This window comes from Phoenix dactylifera, chromosome 16 (genome assembly GCF_009389715.1).
Source record: "Phoenix dactylifera cultivar Barhee BC4 chromosome 16, palm_55x_up_171113_PBpolish2nd_filt_p, whole genome shotgun sequence".
In the NCBI taxonomy this organism is placed as follows: domain Eukaryota; kingdom Viridiplantae; phylum Streptophyta; class Magnoliopsida; order Arecales; family Arecaceae; genus Phoenix; species Phoenix dactylifera.
This window is the reverse complement of record NC_052407.1, coordinates 1777057-1798428: the sequence shown is the minus strand read 5'-3', so window position 1 is coordinate 1798428 and position 21372 is coordinate 1777057. Positions and strand designations below refer to the sequence as shown.

Genomic DNA, 21372 nt, shown 5'->3' with positions numbered 1-21372 from the left:
ACGATAGGTCATAGTATCATTGAATTCTCTAGGGAAAACAATTGAGTCGCTTCTCCCAGGACTTAATCTCACATAATTTCCAGTAATCATAAATTTTCTAAAATTAAATACAGTTGCTGTTTCAAGGTAACTACCTTATCTCCTGGTAATCCCAGAGCACAGTGAACATGCCACCTGCACTTCGCTAATATCCTAAGCCGCACCTATTTTCTGCAACTTCAAGCATGATGATAGACCGGTGGGGGCAGAGATTTGACGCTACACAAGAAATCCTAGATTGCAGACAAAGTAATAGATTCCATCTGCACCTACTTTGAATTTCTACTATAGAATCCAGCCACATCTACATTTGACGTTGTAATCTGTTCGCATTGCATTTTGGCATCCCAGAGAAAGCTTCATACCCCATGAGGTAACCACATTTGATGATACGATGATATGACGCAATCCAACTGGCACTAAAGAAGTCCATTTGGTTGATCCCCAAAAATTATCAAAAGGATGCAAGACAGGTTCCTGCTAACAGTTGAAGAGAGCAAGCAAATGAGGGGAAACATTTTTAGTCTTAACCATCTACAAGATACAAAACATAGAACAAAATGGGTCTAACAAAACGAACAGACCCAATATTTACAGGCACAGCCAGGATAAACCACGTCTATCTACATCTGACATGCCAGACTACCACCCCCCGTTACCTGCACTTCCATCTTTAGCTTCGGCCCATGCTGCTGGAGCCTTCTCCCAGCCGCTCCCCCGACGTCCACTACCTTCATCTTCTTTGGCTTTGCTTGAAATCTCAGCAGCTACAGCTTCCTCATTTCCAGCTGACGATTTATCCCAAGCAGAGGACCGACTACCACCAGCTGCTTTGGTGGTGTTCCAATTGTTTCCTCCATTGTTACTTCCAACTGTCTTTTTACCAGCTTCTTCATCTCCAGCTAAAGTCTTGTCACCCCGCCCAAAAGAATGCTCCTTACCAGAAGGTTTCGAACCGTTCCATCCCCCTTCCGCAGCTACTCCAGCTCTACCAGCTTGCTCATTACCAGAAGACCACTTATCCCTATCAGAGGAATGACTTCCACCAGGATCGGACACATTCCAGTTATCTCCACCTCCAGCTGGCTTTTTGACAGATGCTCCATGATTCCAACTGGAGTCGGGACTGTTCCAATTGTTGCTTGCTCCATCCTTGTTCCCGTCAGAGGATTGTTTGCTCCAGCCAGATGAGCCGCCTGCATCAAAAGATTTACCTTTATCCAATTTACCCCACCCAGGACTTTGATCATTGGCCCAATTAGATGTCGAAGCTTTCGGAAAGGTTCCATCCCCAAAGTTTTCTTGCTCTTCATTCCGATTAGAAAAGCAAATATAATCGCGCCCACCGCGCCCACGTCCATAAGATTGTCTACCATCAGAGTCATTCCTTTCATCCCCAGCTCCATTTCGACCCCAACCTCCTCCCCTAGAAGATCCTAATCCCCATTCCTTGTCTTCTGGCTCATTCCACTTATCACCTTGACCTCTACCTCCTCTTGCTCCAGTACGACCACTTCCTCTTCCCCAGCTTGATCCCCTACCACCACCACCACCACCAAAGTCTCTTTGCCGGTTCCAGTTGCTCTCTTGACCTCTACCTCCACCAGCTTCATTATTTCCATCCCTTCCTCTACCCCAACTGGATCTTTGACCCCCCTCACGATCCAATGGTTTGTTCCAGTTGCCATCTAGATCTTTATTTCCACTTGCACCTGCATTTCGACCCCTTCCTCTTCCCCGACCAAATCCACAACCCCCTTCAAAATTTCTTGGTTTATTCCAGTTGTCCGGCCTACCATTTCTGAAAGCATCTTCATTGTCTATTCCTTTGCTCCAGTTGGATGCATTATCTCCACCAAAAGATTTTGTTTCATCCCATCTAGCATTTTGAATTTGGCTAGAGAATCCAGTTTTACTCCAACCACCAGCTTCAGCTTCATTTTTCTCTCTTGCCTTTCCCCAGTTATCAGTTTGACCACAATGATCCCAACTGCTACTCTGGCCTCCACGTGCTGCTGATTGGGTCCCATGAGAAGCGGCAGCATCCAAATTGTTAGCTTTGTTTCCACCGATGAACTTGTTATCTTCTCTATTTTGGCTTGAATTGCTTCCCCAATCTTTAGTTTCATTGTTGTTCTCCTGACATTTGGAAGACTTGCCCCAAACATCCACTTCATTTCTAACTAATCCTTTGTCTTTGATGTCCCACACATCTGCTTTATCATTGCTAACTTCAGGACATGCCCAACTACTTGGCTTATCCCAACTGACACCTTTTCCTTTATCCTTGCTGATCTCTGCTTTGTCCCAGCTCTGACCAGCATCCATGCTTGGAAGTACTTCTGCTTTCTCACATCCATCAATTCCAGGACCGCTTTTGAAAGTTCTGTTCCAACCATCTGCATCTTTTGGACAATCACCATCTTGACCTACATCAATAGCCCTCTCACCTACTGTTGCTTTGCTCAATGGTGAAATCTCTTCTATGCATAAACCAGTTGCTTTACCCCAGTTGTCTGCAGCTTTTCTAGAATTCCATGCATCACCTCTGGCCCCATATGCCACCTTGCTACCCCAAGGATCAGCTTCATGTTCTTGACCTGTTTAAAGTGATAAAATTGAACAGTTAGATGCAAAGCATGCTCACAGTCAGAACAGGCAAAGAATGATTAACAGTTCGGCAATTTCAAAACTAGATTATTTTAGAAAATAATGATTTTCTCCTCAATTTCACTGCTTTGTTCTGTAAGAAGTGAAAATATTGAAGAATGGCTAGGACAAAAAAAAGAACGGCGATCATAATCATGCCAGGAGTGTGCAAAAGGTCTAGGTCATCTGGACGTTCTATTGCAAGAAAAAAAATAAATAACATTCAATTTTCAAAGCAAATGTTGACTAAAATTGAAAATGATAAAGGTGTTTAACTATTCCACTTACCTCCAACTGTCTTTCGACATGCTTCTTCATTTCCAGCTAATGTCTTGTCAGCCCCCACACAATATTGTTTCTTATCAGAAGGTCTTGAACTGTTCCAACCCTCCATCGAACCTGCTCCAGCTTTACCAACTTGTTCATTGCCAGATGACCACTTATCCCAACCAGACTGATTTCGACCAGAACGATTGGACATATTCCAGTCATCTCCACCTCCAGCGGCATCTTTCACAGATGCTTCCTTCTTCCAATTCGAGTTGGGACTGCTCCTTGAATTGTTGCCTGCTTCATCCTTCTTCCAGTCAGACAACTGTCCACCCCAGCCAGATGAGCAGCCTGTGTCAAAAGATTTTCTTCCGTTCAAGCCACCTTGATGATCAACATTTTCTGTTGATTCTTCAATTTCACTAAAGCCTTCCGACTTGCCCGACCCAGGAGTTTTATTGCCAGCCCAGCCAGATGATGGATTTTTTTGGAAGGCTCCATCCCAACAATATCCCTGGTCATCCTTGAGGTTGGAAGACTGAACCCAACCATGACCACGACCTCGACCTCGACCACGATCAAATGATCGTGTCCCATCGAAACTACTTGCATTGTCACCTCCTCCATTTCGACCCCTACCACCTCCCCTTGCAGATCCCCATCCCCCCCGGGGTCCAGGCCCATTCCAATTATCATCTTGACCTCTACCTCCTCTTGATCCATAACGACCTCTTCCACCTCCCCATCCGGATCCCCTGCCACCATCAGAGCCTCTTTGCTGGTTCCAGTTGTTCTCTTGACCTCCATCTCCACCAGCTTCGATATTTCTATCCCATCCTTTTCCCCAACTTGATTTCTGACTACCATCAGAGCTCACTGTAGTGTTCCAGCTGCCATCGCGATCTTTGTTTCCACTTTCGCCTGCATTCCAACCCCTGCCTCTTCCCTGACCAAATCCATGCCCCCCTTCAAAATTTCTTGGTTTCTTCCAGTTGTCCATCCGATCACCTCCATCTACCGCTTTCCTCCAGTTGAAGGCATTATCTCCACCAAAAGATGTTGATCCATCCCATCGGGCATTCTGAGGTTCATCCCATCTGACATTCTCGCTCTGGTTAGAGAATCCAGCTTTGCTCCAACCTCCAGTTTCAGCTTCACTTGTCTCGTTCACCTCTCCCCAGTTATCAGATTGACCACCATGCGGATCTTTTGCTTTGTCCCAACTGCTACTTAGACCTCCAGGTTTATCTCCACCAAAAGATTTTGGTTCTTCCCTTCTGGCATTTTGACTTTGGCTAGAGAATCCAGATTTGTTCCAATCTCTAGTTTCAGCTTCACTTTTATCATTTGACTTGCCCCAATTATCCAGTCGACCAGCATGAAGATTTCTTGCTTTATCCCAGCTGCTACTTTGACCTCCATGTTGCACAGCTGACTGGGTCCAATTTGAAGCAGCAGCATCCCAACGATCAGCTTGTTCTCCCCCATCAGATCTAGTAGCATCTTTTTCTTTAATTTGCCCTGAACCAACAGAAAATTTACCCCAATTTTCATTGGTATTTTTCTCTTGAGTGCTTGCTGCTTTGCCCCAAGAATCATCCTCATTACTAATTATTCCTTTGCCTTTAACATCCCAAGAACTTACTTTGTCATTGCTAACAACTTCAGGGCGAGTCCAGTTATTTGACCGATCCCAACTAAGGTCTTTTCCCTTGTCCTTGCTGGTTGCTGCTCTGTCCCAGCCACTGACACCATCAGAATTTTTCAGAGAATCACCTAGATTATCAGCTCTTTGCTTATCCCAGTTCCCCGTAACATTCTCAGAGGGATCCAGATTATTCCCACTTCCAAAGTTGCCTCTCCCCCAGCCACCATCACCACCGCTTTGAGGTTTTGATTTCTTCGATCCATCAATTTCAGTACTGGTTTTAGCCAAAGCCTTGCCATTCCAACCATCAGCATCTTCTATACAATTTCTAGCTTGATCAGTAACTTTCTCACCAGCTGCAGTCATATTCCATTGCGAATCCTGCTCTCCACTAGAACTAGCTGCTTTGCCCCAGCCGTCCATTGCTTTACTAGAATGCCATGCATCAGCTCTAGCCCCAGATATAACCTTGCTACCCCAAGGATCAGCATCATGTCCTTCATCTGTATAATAACAAAAGATTAAGTAATAATCATTAAGCTAGTCCACATGCATACAACATGAGTGACAAGAGCAATAAGAAACTTCAAAAGGTAATAACAAAAATCATTTCAGGATAAGCAACCCAACATTCAATGATTATTGCTAATCAGGTCGAAAAAAGCATAATAAGGGTCACCTCAATCTCAAATAGTTGGGTAACTACAGCAAATATGGATAACCATGACACCGGCATATAAATGGATAGCCATGATTCGCATAAATTTACATAAACAAAGAAAAAATCAGGGGAAAAACCATGGTATGCTGAACCAGCCCGTAACAGCCGATTCATCCTGTACCGGCCAATTCAGCCCGTATCGGCCGGTTCGGTACAGCGGTGGAAAACAGTTCCGACCCCAAAGGGGGCCGGAATCGAGCGGTATAGAAGCGTAATGGTGCGCTGGGAACCGCATGGGCGTGCGCTAGCTATGCAGACCAATTCAGCACCGGTCCGGTAGGCTACCGGTACCGGTTCGGCGGACCATAGGGAAAACACAATCTTAAAGATTGACCAAAATGTTCCAAATTTCCAATTACTTATCCTAAGCAGTCTTAAAGTTCAATATTCTTCATAAAGAAGGTTCTTGACTTAAATGTTAGTAGTTGTTATCACAAACCACGAAGAAGGGCACCCCCTACGGTATAGAAGCGTACTGGTGCGCTGGGAACCGCATGGGCGTGCGCTAGCTATGCAGACCGATTCGGCACCGGTCCGGTAGGCTACCGGTACCGGTTCGGCGGACCATAGGGAAAACACAATCTTAAAGATTGACCAAAATGTTCCAAATTTCCAATTACTTATCCTAAGCAGTCTTAAAGTTCAATATTCTTCATAAAGAAGGTTCTTGACTTAAATGTTAGTAGTTGTTATCACAAACCACGAAGAAGGGCACCCCCTACCCCATCCAACACACACGTAGTACACCGCCACCAAAGTACAAAAGGAAACTTAGCAAGCAAGTGAAAGTAGTAAACAACAATTTCTTGCCCACAATTATGATTGTTCTGCTCGTTGAAAAAAGAGATCACAAGAATTGTAAACGACAATACCTTACCCATACTTACGATTTTTCTGCTGCCTTAGGAAAAAAAATGCATTATTAAAGTTCAAATTCCGATAGCATATTTAAGAAAAAAAATCAGTTTCTAAAGGCAAGGAAAATACCAGATAGCTACTTTTGGGTTTTGAAAATTCTAGCATTAAATCTTGAGTGAAAATTCAAGACTATTCATTGGAATGAGAATTTTATAAAAATGTTCAAAATTGCTTGGTTTATCTGCAACGATCTCTATAAGAATCTTCTATAACTTCCTCAAAGTAATAACAACTGATCATTTACATTTCCATGCTAGGTAAATCTGCACCACTCAACCTAATGTTACTTGAAAAATTTTACTTTCCTAGTAACATTACCCCTCTGGCCGTTCGGCCACCCTACCTCTCTTTCCTAATGCTACTCGCCCTCCAGCCGGCGGGCACCCTCCCTCTCCCTCCCCCCCTCTCTTTTCCTCTCTTCTCCCTCTCCGCCTCCTCCGCTATTTTCTCATTTTGTAGGCCAGAACTATTCCAGTCTGCCGGTATCGTTCGATATGCCCTGAACCAGGTGGTTTGGAACGGTTCCACCGACGTTGGATCTAACCCTCCCCAAACTAAGGGTGCAGATGCGCCAAGCAGCTTGCAAGCTGCTCAAGCTAGACTAGAGTTCAAACTCGACTCATTTATTATAGAGCACGAGTTGAGAGCTGAGAGCTCAAGTAGCTAGAATAGTTTTTCAAGTCGAGCTCGAGTAGCAAAATACTCGGCTTGAAAGCTCACAACCCTAGTCAAATGTATATACTTTTAATAATATTTTATTTTATTTATAATATATATTATTCATTTAATATTTTAAAATATAATATTTATATTTTTTATCTGACCTAACTTCTAACTTTTAACCATACTTTTTTAACATGTAACCAAGGCTCGAATTCAAGCTCGATCTCGAGCTCGAGTACGGCTTGGTTGATATTCGAGTCGAGCTCGAGTATTGCTTTTTTTATCAAATCGAGTTCGAGCTTGGATATTAAGGTTCAATTGATCTCGATTCTAGTTTCGAGCCGGAATCAGATCGAGCTCAAGCCTCTAGCTACTTGGCTTGGCTCAGTTTAATTGCACCCCGACCCAGACCTCACAATGGCAGGAGTCTTGTGATTAGGGTGCCCTTTTTTTAAATATCATACCATACATAAATGTAAGACTAGATACCATATCAATTAGTTACTTTGTTATACAAAAGTTTGATGAGATATTTGGTAACCTAATCCTTAGGAAATTGATTAGCTTATGCAATCATGAAAATCACAGCCAGCATACATCAAAATTCACAATCCAAGAACCATGTTCATCTCCCATCACTATGTAACAAGGTTGCAAAAGGAAACAATTATTTTACTTGACCCAGATATGGAAGCAAATTGCAGCCACCAAAATATTATAGAATTGAAAATCAACATATTTTAAAAATTAAATACATGCAACTTTTCGAACATCTTACCTGCTTTATGGCCATTATTGTCTACATCTGAAAAATTGCTGGCAGGAAATGCTTGCCAAGAATCCCTGCGATGGACGTAGCTTACAAGTCAATGTCAGACAGATAACTTTAGGCAAATGAACTAAAGCATGCTTTATCCCCTAAAGTTTCTATTGCTAGTTAAAAAAATCATTTCACGAGGAATAATTTAATTTGCATAAACTGATGTGCATGCTCTAAATGCTATATCGCTCCACAATTTTCCCAGCAAGACTCACAAAAGGTTTGACACAGCATCATGATATATGCAATAAGTGAGCATATATTTTCTGACGCATTGCAAGAGAGCTTCTCATTAAAATATATAAATCAGCATTCATCATCATAGCATATGAAAACAAGCGAACAAACTTTTGAACTAACACTAAAAAGTTTTAAACAGGTCACATTCAACAGTACAAATTTTATAAACAGTCCCTCGTGGATGTCCAGATAGTTTACCACATGCAGCTGACAATATGATTTCTGCAAAAGGACGTTTTCTTTTCTGGATAATCCAATATTACTGGAGCTTTGTGTTTTCTGTGACTGTACCATATTACCATCCCTTTCATGCACTTATGTTCATAATCTATTTTTATAGGTCAATTAAATAAATTTTGGGGAAAAATTGAAGTTCATTGTTTGCAATTTCAACCATGTAGCAGTAATTAGATAGACATAAAACCAACATTAATATTAACCAGTTTGAATGTTTCAGCATATCAACTGCAATTATCTTGCAGCTTACTCAATAACCCATCAGTAATTATCAAACAAAATTTGAACTATCAAAAGAAAAGAAAACAATATGAAAATGAAAGTATATATATTTCAATATTGACATCAACTAACCTGCCAAATGATGGTACGCCAACATCCCATTGACCATTCTCTGCATGTTGTCCTGCTCTCCCAGTAGACCGCCCAGATAGAAAAATAAATAAGCTCAAGTATTATATACCCACAATATGGCAAGTAAGGTTTGACATCAGACAGGAAGAATTCTGGTAGAATTACTACTTTCAAATATTAGAACACACATCAATAAATGAAATAAATGCAATCTATTATCCTATTACAGCCTTTGAAACTTTCCCACCATAAGGAATATTACCCTGATCTAATTGAAAACAGGAAAACCAGGAACCTGTTTCGAGTCTGTTTAACAGACAGACAGATAATCGATTTGAACAGTTGAAGAAAGAGGCTATAGACAGAATTACCTATAGACAACCTTTCCTGGGTTCCAAAAGGATTGGATGTTGTAGCAGCTGAGTCATCCCTTTCCGAAACAAACAATAACAAATAAAAAGAGACATCAGAGGTTGGTCACAAGTTGACAAGTGCATATATAGAAAGGCGCACTCTAAGAAACTTAATACCTCTTCACATTTGGAACAGAGAGATACTCAGCCTCAACTACATAAACATCATGGAGGAACATGTTACAATGAATTAAATATGAAAACATCTGAGCAGAAGTAGTACAATCAACAAACCTGTGATGATCTTGACCAGAGAATCCACCTTAACAGTGACATCCGAGCGGTATACACCCACAACACGGCAAAGATACCCCTTCAAAGGACCTTTTCGAATTCTCAAAGTCTGGCCAATAGAGAAGACTTGATCTCTTTCAGTTTGGCGGCGCCAGTTAACTGCAAATGAAAACAAGGAAATCATCATACAGCAATCACTTATATTATCTACACACAGTTACTAAAGATTCCAATACATACAACCATGACTTCTATCCTGCTCCTCATAAGATCCCATAGGTGCTTGGGAGAATGAATGACTTGATTTCTCGCCCTGCAACAGAGTAAATACATGAGAATGAGAAAGTCATCAGCAGAGAACAAAACTAAAAGAACTTTCTCACTGACAATGACCTTTGATTCCTTCATGTTCTCACATGACGCAGACTTGGCACAAAAGAACCCACTATTCTCTGTTTCATTTTCATCATAAATGAAGAGTGTGCCTTTGTACATATGTTTCACAATTCCTTGTTTATCCTGCCAAAAAGCAAAACAAGCAAAACGAACATAATTGTCAAAACATGGGGCGTTGCAGTGCAAGCAATCACTTCTTCAATGGATAACAAAGAAAAACACACTCCTGCAATGGTCAAAAGAAACTGGACACAGGGACCGAACTTGGTTAGCTACTATAGCAATTCTACAAGTATCTATAGTATACAAATATAAACTTACAAAGAATCATTATCTAGTATACAATATGACCAAGTACTAACCAACCCAATCTTTTTTGGAGAATAAAGCAGACAATCAAGTAACTCTATTTCTCCAGGTTATATCCAAAAAGCTGAAGGATCATGGTGATATTAGCCTGCTTTATTCTCTCTCTTCATAGAGTTATCTCAGTGTGTGATATTTCTCCAAGGAACTCTCTTGTTTCTTTTACACTTTTACATGCCAGTACAGCTATATATGTTTAGTAGACAATGAGATGTAGCAAAAAAAAAAATGAGGATAGAAAAAAAAAGAAGTGGGTAATTAGCACTTGATCACACTATTTCACAGAATCAGCCTCTACAACCACATCAAAGCTTTTAAAAGTGAAGCTCTGCAAAATTGATTAACATATTGATTATATTACCTGTAATGGCCCTTCCAAAACCTTGACAGTGTCGTTAATGGATATGGTTTTCATATACCGATCAGAAGCTGTAAACATCTTATCAACACAAGCACTCTTTATGTCCTGAATCTTAACTGTCACTACTTCTGGTCCTTCCACGCCTCCTTTCAATATCTGAAACAACAATCACAACAATAATACATTAACCAAGACCAGGAGGGGAGGTGGTTAATTTCAGTCAATGTGACTACCCGGAAGCCATCTTTCTCCACAGCAATGATAACACCAAAAGCCTTATGTCTGCAAAAAAAAAAAAAAACAAAAGGGATAAATATCTTTAATAGTATATTAGAAAAACAGAAAATATAAAACCTTTGGTAGTATATTAGATGAAGCTACAGGGTAAACTAGTTGGAGAAGAAATACCAACCCAAACAACACAAAATCATGGAGATTGAAACCATTTCCTTTCTTAGCTAATACTTGCTGATCTGCTGCTTCAGTAGGCCGCATTTTGTTACGCCCATGATAAACACTTGAGACCCAATTTAAGTGCTCATCCCCATCCTTACCGACACTGGAGAACTTCAGAAGTTCCATATCTGATGGTTGTACTCCCCAGCAAATTACTGATCCAATGGACACCCTTTTGTACAAAAAACCATCCTTCAGCATCAAACCATCCAGTATCTCAAAAATCTCTCCAGTCTGACGATCACGCCTGACTTCAATATGGGGCCTAAACATTCTAACAAATAGAGTGCAATCTCAAACTTCCGCAATCAAAGCAAGATAGATAGTGCATTATGAAATGCCATTTGAATAAAAAATAAATAAAGAAAAAATTACTCTAGTTCATGAGAGCTAATCAAGCGTGGGGCTGGTACTGCAGCCTGCTTCAAAGATACCCCACCACCCTGCAAGGGTATGTGCAATTTTTTCAATCGCATAATGTATATTAGCATATAAGTAACTTAGATAAAACTAGCCTAGGAAAAAGGCAAAAGAACACATCTATTAAATGAAGGAACTGGAGCAGTAACCGGCAAGTACGAACCTGATATTTCATGTTTATGGTCAAAAAAAATTGCAGCAAGTCTTTTTCAGCTTAGTCATAATAACTAACATTAATAGCATGAAACATATTGGCAGACATATTTTTCATATATTGCTTCTTTATGTCATATTCATGCTCCTCTTTATTGTTTCATTGTCTGTGGCATCCTCAACATAATAATGAATGTATAGTTTTGAGAATTACACTCTAAATAACATGTCTGTCATTTTCAAACTTGTTCATAAGTTATAGCAGAAAAACTAAAATGCTTAAACCATAACCATAACCATCTAGCCTTTTCCCAAGTATTAAGAATCAGCTTTATGGATCCTCAAAAAAAAAAATAGTAAACAAATGCTTAAACAACAGAAAGTATACCCATAACTCCTGGCCCTAAAATAAAGCCGCCAGCAGCATACAAACTTCAAGTTTCACACGCACAACATTTCCACATCAATATAAATCTTTACTCTTGCCAAGTGAGACCTCAATTACTTCCTTGACAGGCCCTTCCTGAGAACCTTCATAATGCTCAGGTTGCCTGGCACCAAACAGAAAATGTTAAAACGGATGTATACCTGTATATCGAACGGCTTTGGCTTGATGTATGGTTTTCCCACCAATAAGTCTGAGTTCAATTACCAATTAGCATTCCAAGATCCTATCAAATCCAAAGGAATGTTTGCTCATCCTGTGATTCAAAAAGGTAGACCATACTCCAGAATACATAATTGACGTTTCCTCATCACAAGACCATACTCTCCCCAAAATGCAATCCACCAAATTTACCCTCTGGTGCTCTCAGTGAAGCTGATTCTTGGATTAATCTCAAGCGGACTAATTTCCTTAAGTCTGCACTGTGGCACATCATGTAGGGAAAGGGCAATATTCCTAAGCAAAGCAAGGTTCCACTAGTTTGGCATTATGTCTGCTCTTAATTACCTCCAGAATGATGATAAAAGCAAGAAAGCCCACAGAGTTGCCTGCCTTCATCTGTTGCCTCTCCATAGAAGTATTTCAAATACTCAAAACAATAATTATATGGAGTTACCAATCTAATCCACTTATATTATCTTTATGCAAACAAAAGCCTACCCCTAATATTGTTAACAACATTCAAACAAACAGCACGATGCCTCAACTGTCAAGTGCTGGCAGTGCTGATCCGTGCCACACTAGTACCAGCGCTTGGCCCAGGTTGAGAACTTGGCAGCACAACATATTGCACTGACATATGTAGAACTGCACAACAATTCAGTCAATCTTACAGCAAGTAGAATATGTCATTAGGCTAGGGTAGGTCAAAGTGTCTAAATCAATGTTCCAAAACTCAGTTTGTGTTTCACATTCAAAATTTAATTAAACTAATTCAATCTCATTTTTGGTCTGTTTCAACTTTAATTTTGGATGCTTCTAACAAAAAACGATTCAAATACATATAGTTTTGAAGAAAGATTTAAAAAAATGTAAACAAGTCGTTAAAAATATATTAGACCTTGCATTAGAGTAAATTACATTTTTCCAAATCCGAGGGCTTAGAGTTTCAATTGTTTCAGGCTGAAACAACTAAAAGATTATTTAATTAAAAAAATCATTGGAATGCTTAAAACAGGTTCCAGAACATTTTAGCGTGTAGTATATCGTTTCATTGTTTAATGACAATATAATGTATGAGAATCTAAACTTCTTTTGCACAGCAGATGCCTATGATGGATAAACTGCAATTCATGTTTACATAATATCAGAGAAACATAGAATTTATTATAGAAACCAAACATTTTCCGTTACAATATTTATAGAAGTAATGGATCTAAGAAAAGGATTAAGCCTGAGACTTACAATTTCAAACTTGACACCCTGCTGAGGAAATCTGAATTAAAATCCTGTAAATCTGAGCAAGTCTTGCAAATTCACTTTAAGAAACCCAATCAACGCAAAATCTGAATTCTCCATCTTTCTCAATCAACCTGGACTTTGTGAAGTCATTTACTTGCCTAATGCACCTGAATCTATTTTCTAAGGACCTTCTAAATTTTAGGCTGTTAAAATATGAGGGTTTATTTAAAACCCGAGCATCAACTTACCCTTAACTAATTTCTTATTGGAATGCATGAAAAGACAAACGGATGACCAGGATAATCAACATATATATGTGTGTGCACTTAGTCTCCATATACATATATATATACACACACACACACAAATATATGATAGTTCTAAGATTCCAAAAATGCATTTCATGCCAACCCATGTCAAATTTAGGAGGAAGCTAAAAGACAAGTGAAAAATATGGCAAGACAACTCAGAGAAAATTGATAATATGGCCATGTAATGTCGCTTTAACAAAAATTTTGACTACAAAGGTGTAAAGTATGGCAAAAGTGAACTGTACTCACAAATTTCTTAGAAATAGCTTGAAGGTCAACTCTAGGAACCAACTTGACCATCACCTTTTTCTGTCCATCATCAACAGCCACAACCTATAGAACATACAATACAAATTCAAGCATAAAGAACACAAGGAAGAAGCAAAAAAGTAACAAGAAACCATCAAAAGTAAATACACATATACATACCTGTGCCAGGTCCCCTTTGTATTTCCCACTCTTCATGCGTACCCATGAACCTTCAGATACTTCACATGATTTACTACGACTAGAGAACAACTGAGGAACTTCACTTCCATGGACACGGTTGATTTTACTTGAATATACACTATAAAATCCCTTGCATGCCTGGAACAGGAAAGGCACCAATTAAAGAATATGATATCTAAATGATGCATATATGGTATTAAGAAAAATGCTCACTAATTGGAGACCTTCATATGTCTGATGCAAACCAATTGGATGACAAAAAGTTTTAGAGAATGGTACATAATTTTCAACATCCTTTTTCCTTTCAAACCCAATAGGACTATACATGTGACAAGGACTATAAGGTTTACACTGAGAGAGTAACAGATGGAAGTTTACCATTACATGGATATTCAAGATAAAGGGAAAAATTTTAAATTTGTACAAAAAAAAAAAAAAAATAGATGCCAACTATAGCTAAAATGTTTACTATCACTTACTTAAATAACAGATTTGATAGAGAAAAGCCAATGTTCATAGAAAAAAATATTTGTTCTTATGATGGTCAACATAATGCATTATTTGTAAGAAAGCAAAATAAAGCTCTAATTATCTATGATTGAACATCATGAAGTGAATCACAAAGTACCTGAAGCTCCAATTGTTATAATTACAACAAAGCTGAGCTAGTAAACATGGTACAAAAAGGATTACAGAACTATGGGATTCCTTTAATTATGAAAATAGAATCCAGTCTTGACAACATATGGAGTCAGCATGGATGAACAAAAAGGCTAAAGAAATCAACAGAAATGGCAAGAGTCCTTACATGATGTTCAGAAAAATTCTTAGCTCCCAAATTTCAAGGTTGGAAGCCCTGAATCCCAAACTTTCATTGCTTATTTTAGGATAAAAGTAAGAGTAACAAAATTTAATATTGTTAGAGACCCTTAGCTTGAATCACCCTAATTTCAAAAACAGAGAAAACTTAATTGTGGAAGTGAAAGATATGAAAAGGCATTAATCATGCAAAAAGGGTACCCCTGAGAGATAGGAGAAGCTGATGACTTCAACTATATGTGAACAATGCTAAACCAACAACAGTAAAGTTTGATGGTTCATCACTGCATTTCTTTTCTTTGTTTTAACCTCTGACCTCTGAGTAATTCATTATAACAATGTATCAATTGGGCATCATGACTAGCAAAGTTTATCTCAATATTGCTCTGTTTCTTTATTTTAGTTGTATCCTTTATTCAGATTTTAACTATCATGAAAAAGGATGCATTCTGCAGCATCAAAATTTGCTGCTGCTGAAATAATTAAGAATCAAATAGTTGAATTTGCAGACCTCAACCAAAAATATTGCAGATATAGAATCATATAGTTTCCTAGGGTTAAGGAACATGCATATCAATGTTCAGACAATCTCATGCAAAGGATACCAATCACCATGATCTCACCTAAAGGACAAGCAAAAGATTAAGATGGCCCCAGAATTGCTCATACATGAATATATGACCTTTAAAGTACATCTAGAGAGAGACATTTTACAGTCATAATGGGTCCACCAGTGGCAATGTTTACAGCTACTAATTGGTGTACTTTCTTAGTTCTCATAGACTGCAATTATTTCAATTTCTATACATGGAGACTCAACCCAATTATGAACTAACATTATTCAATATTAAAACAATAACTAACCTTCATAAAATAAAAAAATAGCAACTACTATAGAAATTGCAAATGATGTAGTTTATCAGTATCCACTTCTCATTCACTACAGAAATTTTAATTACAGAATTTCTCAGCAACAAACAGAGTAAGCAGACCCAAGGACCATAGTCCAAGTACAACAAAGAAATTAAACTTGCACTAACATAGATAAAATTAAATTTAAAAGAGTGTTAAAGAATTAGAAGGTTTGGAAAGCAACGTAAGCAATAAAAATTGTTAACCCTGGCAAGAAGAATAGCTGGGGGGAAAACACTATCAAATCTCTCAGCTTTAAGTGAAAAATCCTAGAAATACCTCTGTAACGTCATATTCTTTGTCAGCTTCAATAAAAACATAACCTTTGACATGATCAAGTGCAAATGCAGAAATTATCTGAATTTTATTTCCAAAGTTGTTAAGATCAATGTATTTCTGCATGAAGCAGAAGGCTATCTGTCGCTCTCGTCCAACCTGCAACCAATAGTTACTCAGCACAACACTCAAATGGCAGTAGCATTGCATAACAATTTAGGTTCGCGGGAAGATGGCCGATAGCATACCATACATTTGACCCTCCAAACTGAGGGATCCTTCAGTGAATCCACCTCTGATACTCTGTCATCACGTTCTTTAGAGTCTTCATTATATACCACAAACTCTGAACCATGGCCATACCGGTCTTTAATTAGTGCTTCTAGTTCATCACCACTCAACTCCTCCTCCTTCAAGAAAAATGGAAGGGGATGGGACTTCCCAACTGGCCTGACATCATTCACTGATTTGCTTGCATCCATGAAATCTGTTCCCAATTAAAAATTTAGAAAATACTATCGGCACAAACATGTCCCAGACATGCACGCAAACAATGCAGCTTCACTTCATTTTACTTCAAAAGTCTCGGGACAATGGCGGGGCGGAAAAAATAGCAGCTACAAGTTGAGAACAAAGTTTTATATGATGACTAGAGAGAGAAAGTTTATGTGATCTTGCAACCAGAAAAGAACATCCATATTGTGTTTCACTGACTGAAATTTATATGTAAGAACAACCTGAAGAGCTATCTCATACATCAGCCAACTAGGTATGTAAAAAAAACAATTGCGCAAAAAGACCAAAAGAAAAAGAAATTTAACATCAGTACTGCTCAAAAAATTGCTAATAAAATGACACTGATAAAAGATAACACAAGACTAGTTAACAGAATAATGATGAACAGTATTCACAGACAACATTCATACCTTCCATTAATCTTGTCAATTTTCAAGAACACTTGTATTGTTTACTCATAATGTAAAAAAACCAATCTATATGTCTGCTTTTAGTCTCCATCACTTAATTTATATACAACATTTCAGCCCAGTTTAACACATTGCTAAAGATCACCATAATGCATAGCTAGCCACAATATCCTTACCCCTGCAAACATTACAATCTTTCGAAGTTCTATATGACATCGTTCTTTGTAATTTCATCTGGCAGGCCTCATTTCCAAGATTGGCTTATAGACCTTAACATACACTAATAAGAACAGGTTGCATTAAACGTACATGGACAAGCTTATTTTGCCCCCTCAGATGCAATACAGCATCAAAGTCGAAATCATTCCATACCACACCATGACCCCTTAGCAGTAGCTAATACTCTCTGTCAAGATCATCCTCTTTTTTGAAATATGACCATTCTTTTTCATAAATGCTCAATACTGAGAGCATTTTCTGAATTCAACTTCACAAAATTAAGATAGAGATACAGTATCATGTGTCACGGTTGAACAAAAGAAGAAAAATTCATCTAACATATGTTCAATCTTATATCTTGGGGTCAGTACATCCTAAACATCCTGAGGGATAATAGTATATTTAACAAGCAATAAGCAATTTATCTGATTAACTCCAGTTACGAGCATCATTTTGCACCCTATGTTGTCAAGGTTCTAAATGAAATATGAACACAGAAAACTGACACTAAAAAGGTGGAAGTCGCATAAGCTTTCGTGCATACTCCATATATATGTAATAAAGGAACCCTATGTACAATAGACATGTAAGTATTTTGTACTTTCATGCAGTGACATCGTATGATTCGGATAGACATAGGCATGAAAGTGTTTTGTATATAAATCCTTTTTGACGGGTGCAACTTCAGAAACTTTTTCTTTGTGATAATTATATGACTTCACTTTTTGCTCAAAACATTGCGCCAATTAAAATGATTGCCTGGCCGCGACTTAAACAATACAAACTTGGGAGGATTAGGATAATTATCTTGCACCCTATCATATTTGACATGCTCTAGCCACATATGACAAAAGTATACCTACATATATGCATACGAGTACACACCTATATGAATATATGCCAACTGCACACATGCATATGACATACCATATATAGAATATGTTAAACAATTTTCTGGGTATTTCCATTGACAGTGATCATTTTACTATTACTAGAGGTGTTTTCCTAGCTAAAAAATCTTATAAAACTAAAGGGAAAACTGAAATTACAAACTCCACTGCATAACAATCCAATACCTTCAAAATATTTGATTTTGACCTGATAGAGTATCGGAACTTATTTCATCGATGCAAATCCAAAAAATACAGGCAGTTGAAATCAAGGATTGAAAAATTCCCTATAGCAGCCAGTATGGACTAACATAGCAAACCCTAGCACACCCTGATTTTACCAAAACGGTCTTGAACTGCCCAAACTGCATCATATCAAGGCATGCCACCATGCACCACATAACATGAGGCATATCATATCACTTGTAGCTAAATCATCTGGTATAAGTCCTTACCTCAATACATTCCTTGGTTCAGATAATATGCTGAGTTATTGACCTTCATAACCAGCCTATGCTCAACAGTTTGATTTTAAGATCACTACTAACACCTTTACTAATAAGATTTTTGCAAGAATTCATATAAACCTAATTTTTAAGCCTAAACGTTAATCCAATCAATTAATTAAGGTCCTTCCACTTGGGACACTATCAAATAAACTGTTGAACATGCAACGCACATGCCTAGAAGCAGGAAGTGAAGTCGTAAACATAATGAATAGAAGTCATAAACATTCTGATAGAAACCAGTACCCAAAAATTGTCTACAAAGGATGATGCAAAAAGAAAGCTTGAAATATCATCATGTGTCTATGTTGTAGTCCTACCTGCATCAGCACCAGACTCTTCTCCTTGAGTGCTGAAACCCTTAAGTAGCTCATGCAAGCAAAGTTGCACCATAGCTATTGTCATTTATTTCAATTTATGTATCCCACGTTACTAAAATATGATAACCAGAAAACTTTCTAACATATCCAAAATTCTAGTTAACCTCGATAATAATTCCTAGCCACACAGAGCACCACACACAAGCAATAGTTTAGAGCTATATATTCTAAATATCAAGTGTGGCTCAAGCCGCTCAGTTGAATTCACAAAATGCATAAAATGGTTATGCACGCAATTACACCACAAGTTAAACAGAAATGCCAATTCATACATTTTCAGGATGCCCTTCTACACAGTCAAAATAAGCACATAAAAGTTAAAAAAACAAAAGACACTATCCAAAGATCCAACATGCAACAGGCAGTTGCATAAAAAACCATACACGTCATCAAGCCCCATGATCACTTAAAAAACTAACCAAAAACAAGTGTAAAAACTCATTCGATCAGCTTAACAGAAAAAAAGGTCCAGCAACCCTCAAAAAATATAGCATAAAGCAAGGAACATTGTACCAAATTTAATTCCTTGACCAGGCGTAAGAATCAACGCATAAAGAAGGAATAAAACAACATCTAGCACTCGAAATCCATCATCTTCGCGCATGCATGCAAGACTAGAACAGCTCTACAGATCAACTGCTAGGAGACCAGATCCAGCTGATGAAACCCTCAAACGATCTAGAGCCAGAACACAAGAGAACCAGAAACATAATCAAGCAAAACCTAGAAACGACAACCACTTCAAGAAGATCAAAATAACACCATCCGACACAAACAGCAAAGAAACCCTAGTAAAAGAGACGACGATTTAGCGGTACAGCATTATACCCAAGTGTGCGTCTTCCTCCTCCAGATCAAGATCCTTGTCCTCATCGTCAGAGTCGGCGTCGACGGCGGCGTCGTCGAAGAACTGGAGGACTCCCGGGCGCTTCTTGCGTCGGCCGCCGGAGGCCCCCGCCTCGGCGGCCGGCTTCTTCCTCTTCCCGGAGGAAGAGGATAAGGCGGCGGCATCCGGCGCTTTTCCGGCCACCTGCTTCCCCTTTCCCTTCGAAGCCATCGCCAAGCTCTCGAGCGAGCAAGAGCGAAAGAGAAAAATAGAGGCAGAAGAGAAGAACAAAAGGAAATGCAGAGAGATAGTAATAAAAATACAAAAGAAAGAATGGCCCCATGCGATCCCTTTACCATTTCACCATGGGGAGTGGAAGGGTTTGATGCTCGACGGCTCGGAATAATTAATATCATATAGCGCTCGTGGCGGCTGTTAATTAGCGGATTGATGGACATGTTGTCAATCAAGAAGTGCCATGTAGCTAGTAAAGTATAACGTATCCTGTTCCTCGGAGGGAGATTATTTTTAGACGTGACTCTAGGAGTTATTAATTATTTATTGTGGATACCCGATTTGTGGGGATGCGCTTGCTGCGGCAATGGATGTAGGATTTATTGTGCGACGGCGTCATTAAGTGAACAGGTGGATAGACGGAGAGATGAAGGAAGCCGAAGAGCGACGGCCGACGGGAGTGGAGCGGTCGGTCGGACGGGAGTTTTTTTGCTTGGGAATCGTGGCAGCTGTCGATTGGTGCGGTTGCTGTTCGGTGGAGTATGAAAAATAGCAGGAATTCTGCGTCGGGGTGGTCGCCGAAACGTCACAGAGGAAGGCGACAGAAATGAGTTGAAACTTAAGTGCACCCAGACGTAAAGGACCCCAGCCCCCACCCACCCTTTTTCTATTGGGACCCGCTGGAGCTAATCCCACCCGACTCTTGAGCCCCTTTAACATGGGCCGTGTGAGGTTCAATTTTCCTAATAAAACTATTGTAGACCCTGAGTTGCACAGAATTTGGCATGTATATATGGAGTTTATAAATGTTGGTAAGTTTTTATTAAGTTAAATTTTATGAGATTATATATATAGAATGGCCTTTATTATAAAATGTAGGCATTGTAATGGCCTTTTATGAGATAATATATATAATGGTCTTTTTATTTTAAAATGTAAAAATTGTAATGGCTTTTTCATGATTTGTGAAATATTGCCAGAAGTTTTTTTTTTTTTTAATGGTCATCAACTAATGCTTGCATGATCAATTAATCATGGGCATCAGTAATTATGATATCAAGAAAGTTTTGCGAATTTGACTCCACGAACTAATTACCATGGGTAAGGTAGAAATGCAGATTTAGCATCAGTACTTTATCGAGAGAATGCAATTGGGTTAGAAAATTATATTCATTACCTTCCAACAAGATGAAATAAAGTTTCATAGGTATGACAATTAACATCAATTGTTGATTATTATTTTGATGATGGATTTATAGAAAGTTGAAGTTTGTCATTATATTTCATTTTAAATTTAGCGAAATAATTGTAATACACAAAACCTTTATTTAGTACAATTTTCTTACTTTTGGAATGTTGCTGAAAAGATATTTATTGTGCTTTTAATGTATCTAAGGAGTGCATCGTTATCGTTATATA

The 21372-nt window shown here is 38.7% G+C and overlaps 1 protein-coding gene across 1 annotated transcript; it reads right to left on the bottom strand.

Annotated features, from left to right (window-relative positions):
• Window positions 1–453: 453 nt before the first annotated feature.
• Window positions 454–20032, bottom strand: LOC103710162 (protein RNA-directed DNA methylation 3). The gene is made up of 18 exons (XM_008795780.4): window positions 19722–20032; window positions 16221–16459; window positions 15976–16131; window positions 13945–14103; window positions 13765–13848; window positions 11161–11228; window positions 10742–11059; window positions 10563–10611; window positions 10330–10485; window positions 9600–9725; window positions 9447–9519; window positions 9207–9365; window positions 9090–9126; window positions 8931–8989; window positions 8560–8611; window positions 7687–7751; window positions 2977–5109; window positions 454–2639 (listed from the first exon to the last, which is right to left on the bottom strand). Exons 1-18 carry the CDS (start codon window positions 19948–19950, stop codon window positions 682–684), a joined length of 6120 nt encoding a protein of 2039 aa, XP_008794002.2. The 5' UTR covers window positions 19951–20032; the 3' UTR covers window positions 454–681.
• Between the last annotated feature and the right edge of the window lie 1340 nt (window positions 20033–21372).

Bases quoted from the DNA above. Each gene is read 5' to 3' on its own strand.
- LOC103710162 (XM_008795780.4), bottom strand. From the start codon at position 19,950: ATGGCTTCGAAGGGAAAGGGGAAGCAGGTGGCCGGAAAAGCGCCGGAT. The intron at 16,460-19,721 runs GTATAATGCTGT...AATTGGGAACAG, and splicing joins GGAGGAAGACGCACACTTGG to ATTTCATGGATGCAAGCAAA. The intron at 8,612-8,930 runs GTAATTCTGTCT...CTGGGAGAGCAG, and splicing joins CCAGGAAAGGTTGTCTATAG to GACAACATGCAGAGAATGGT.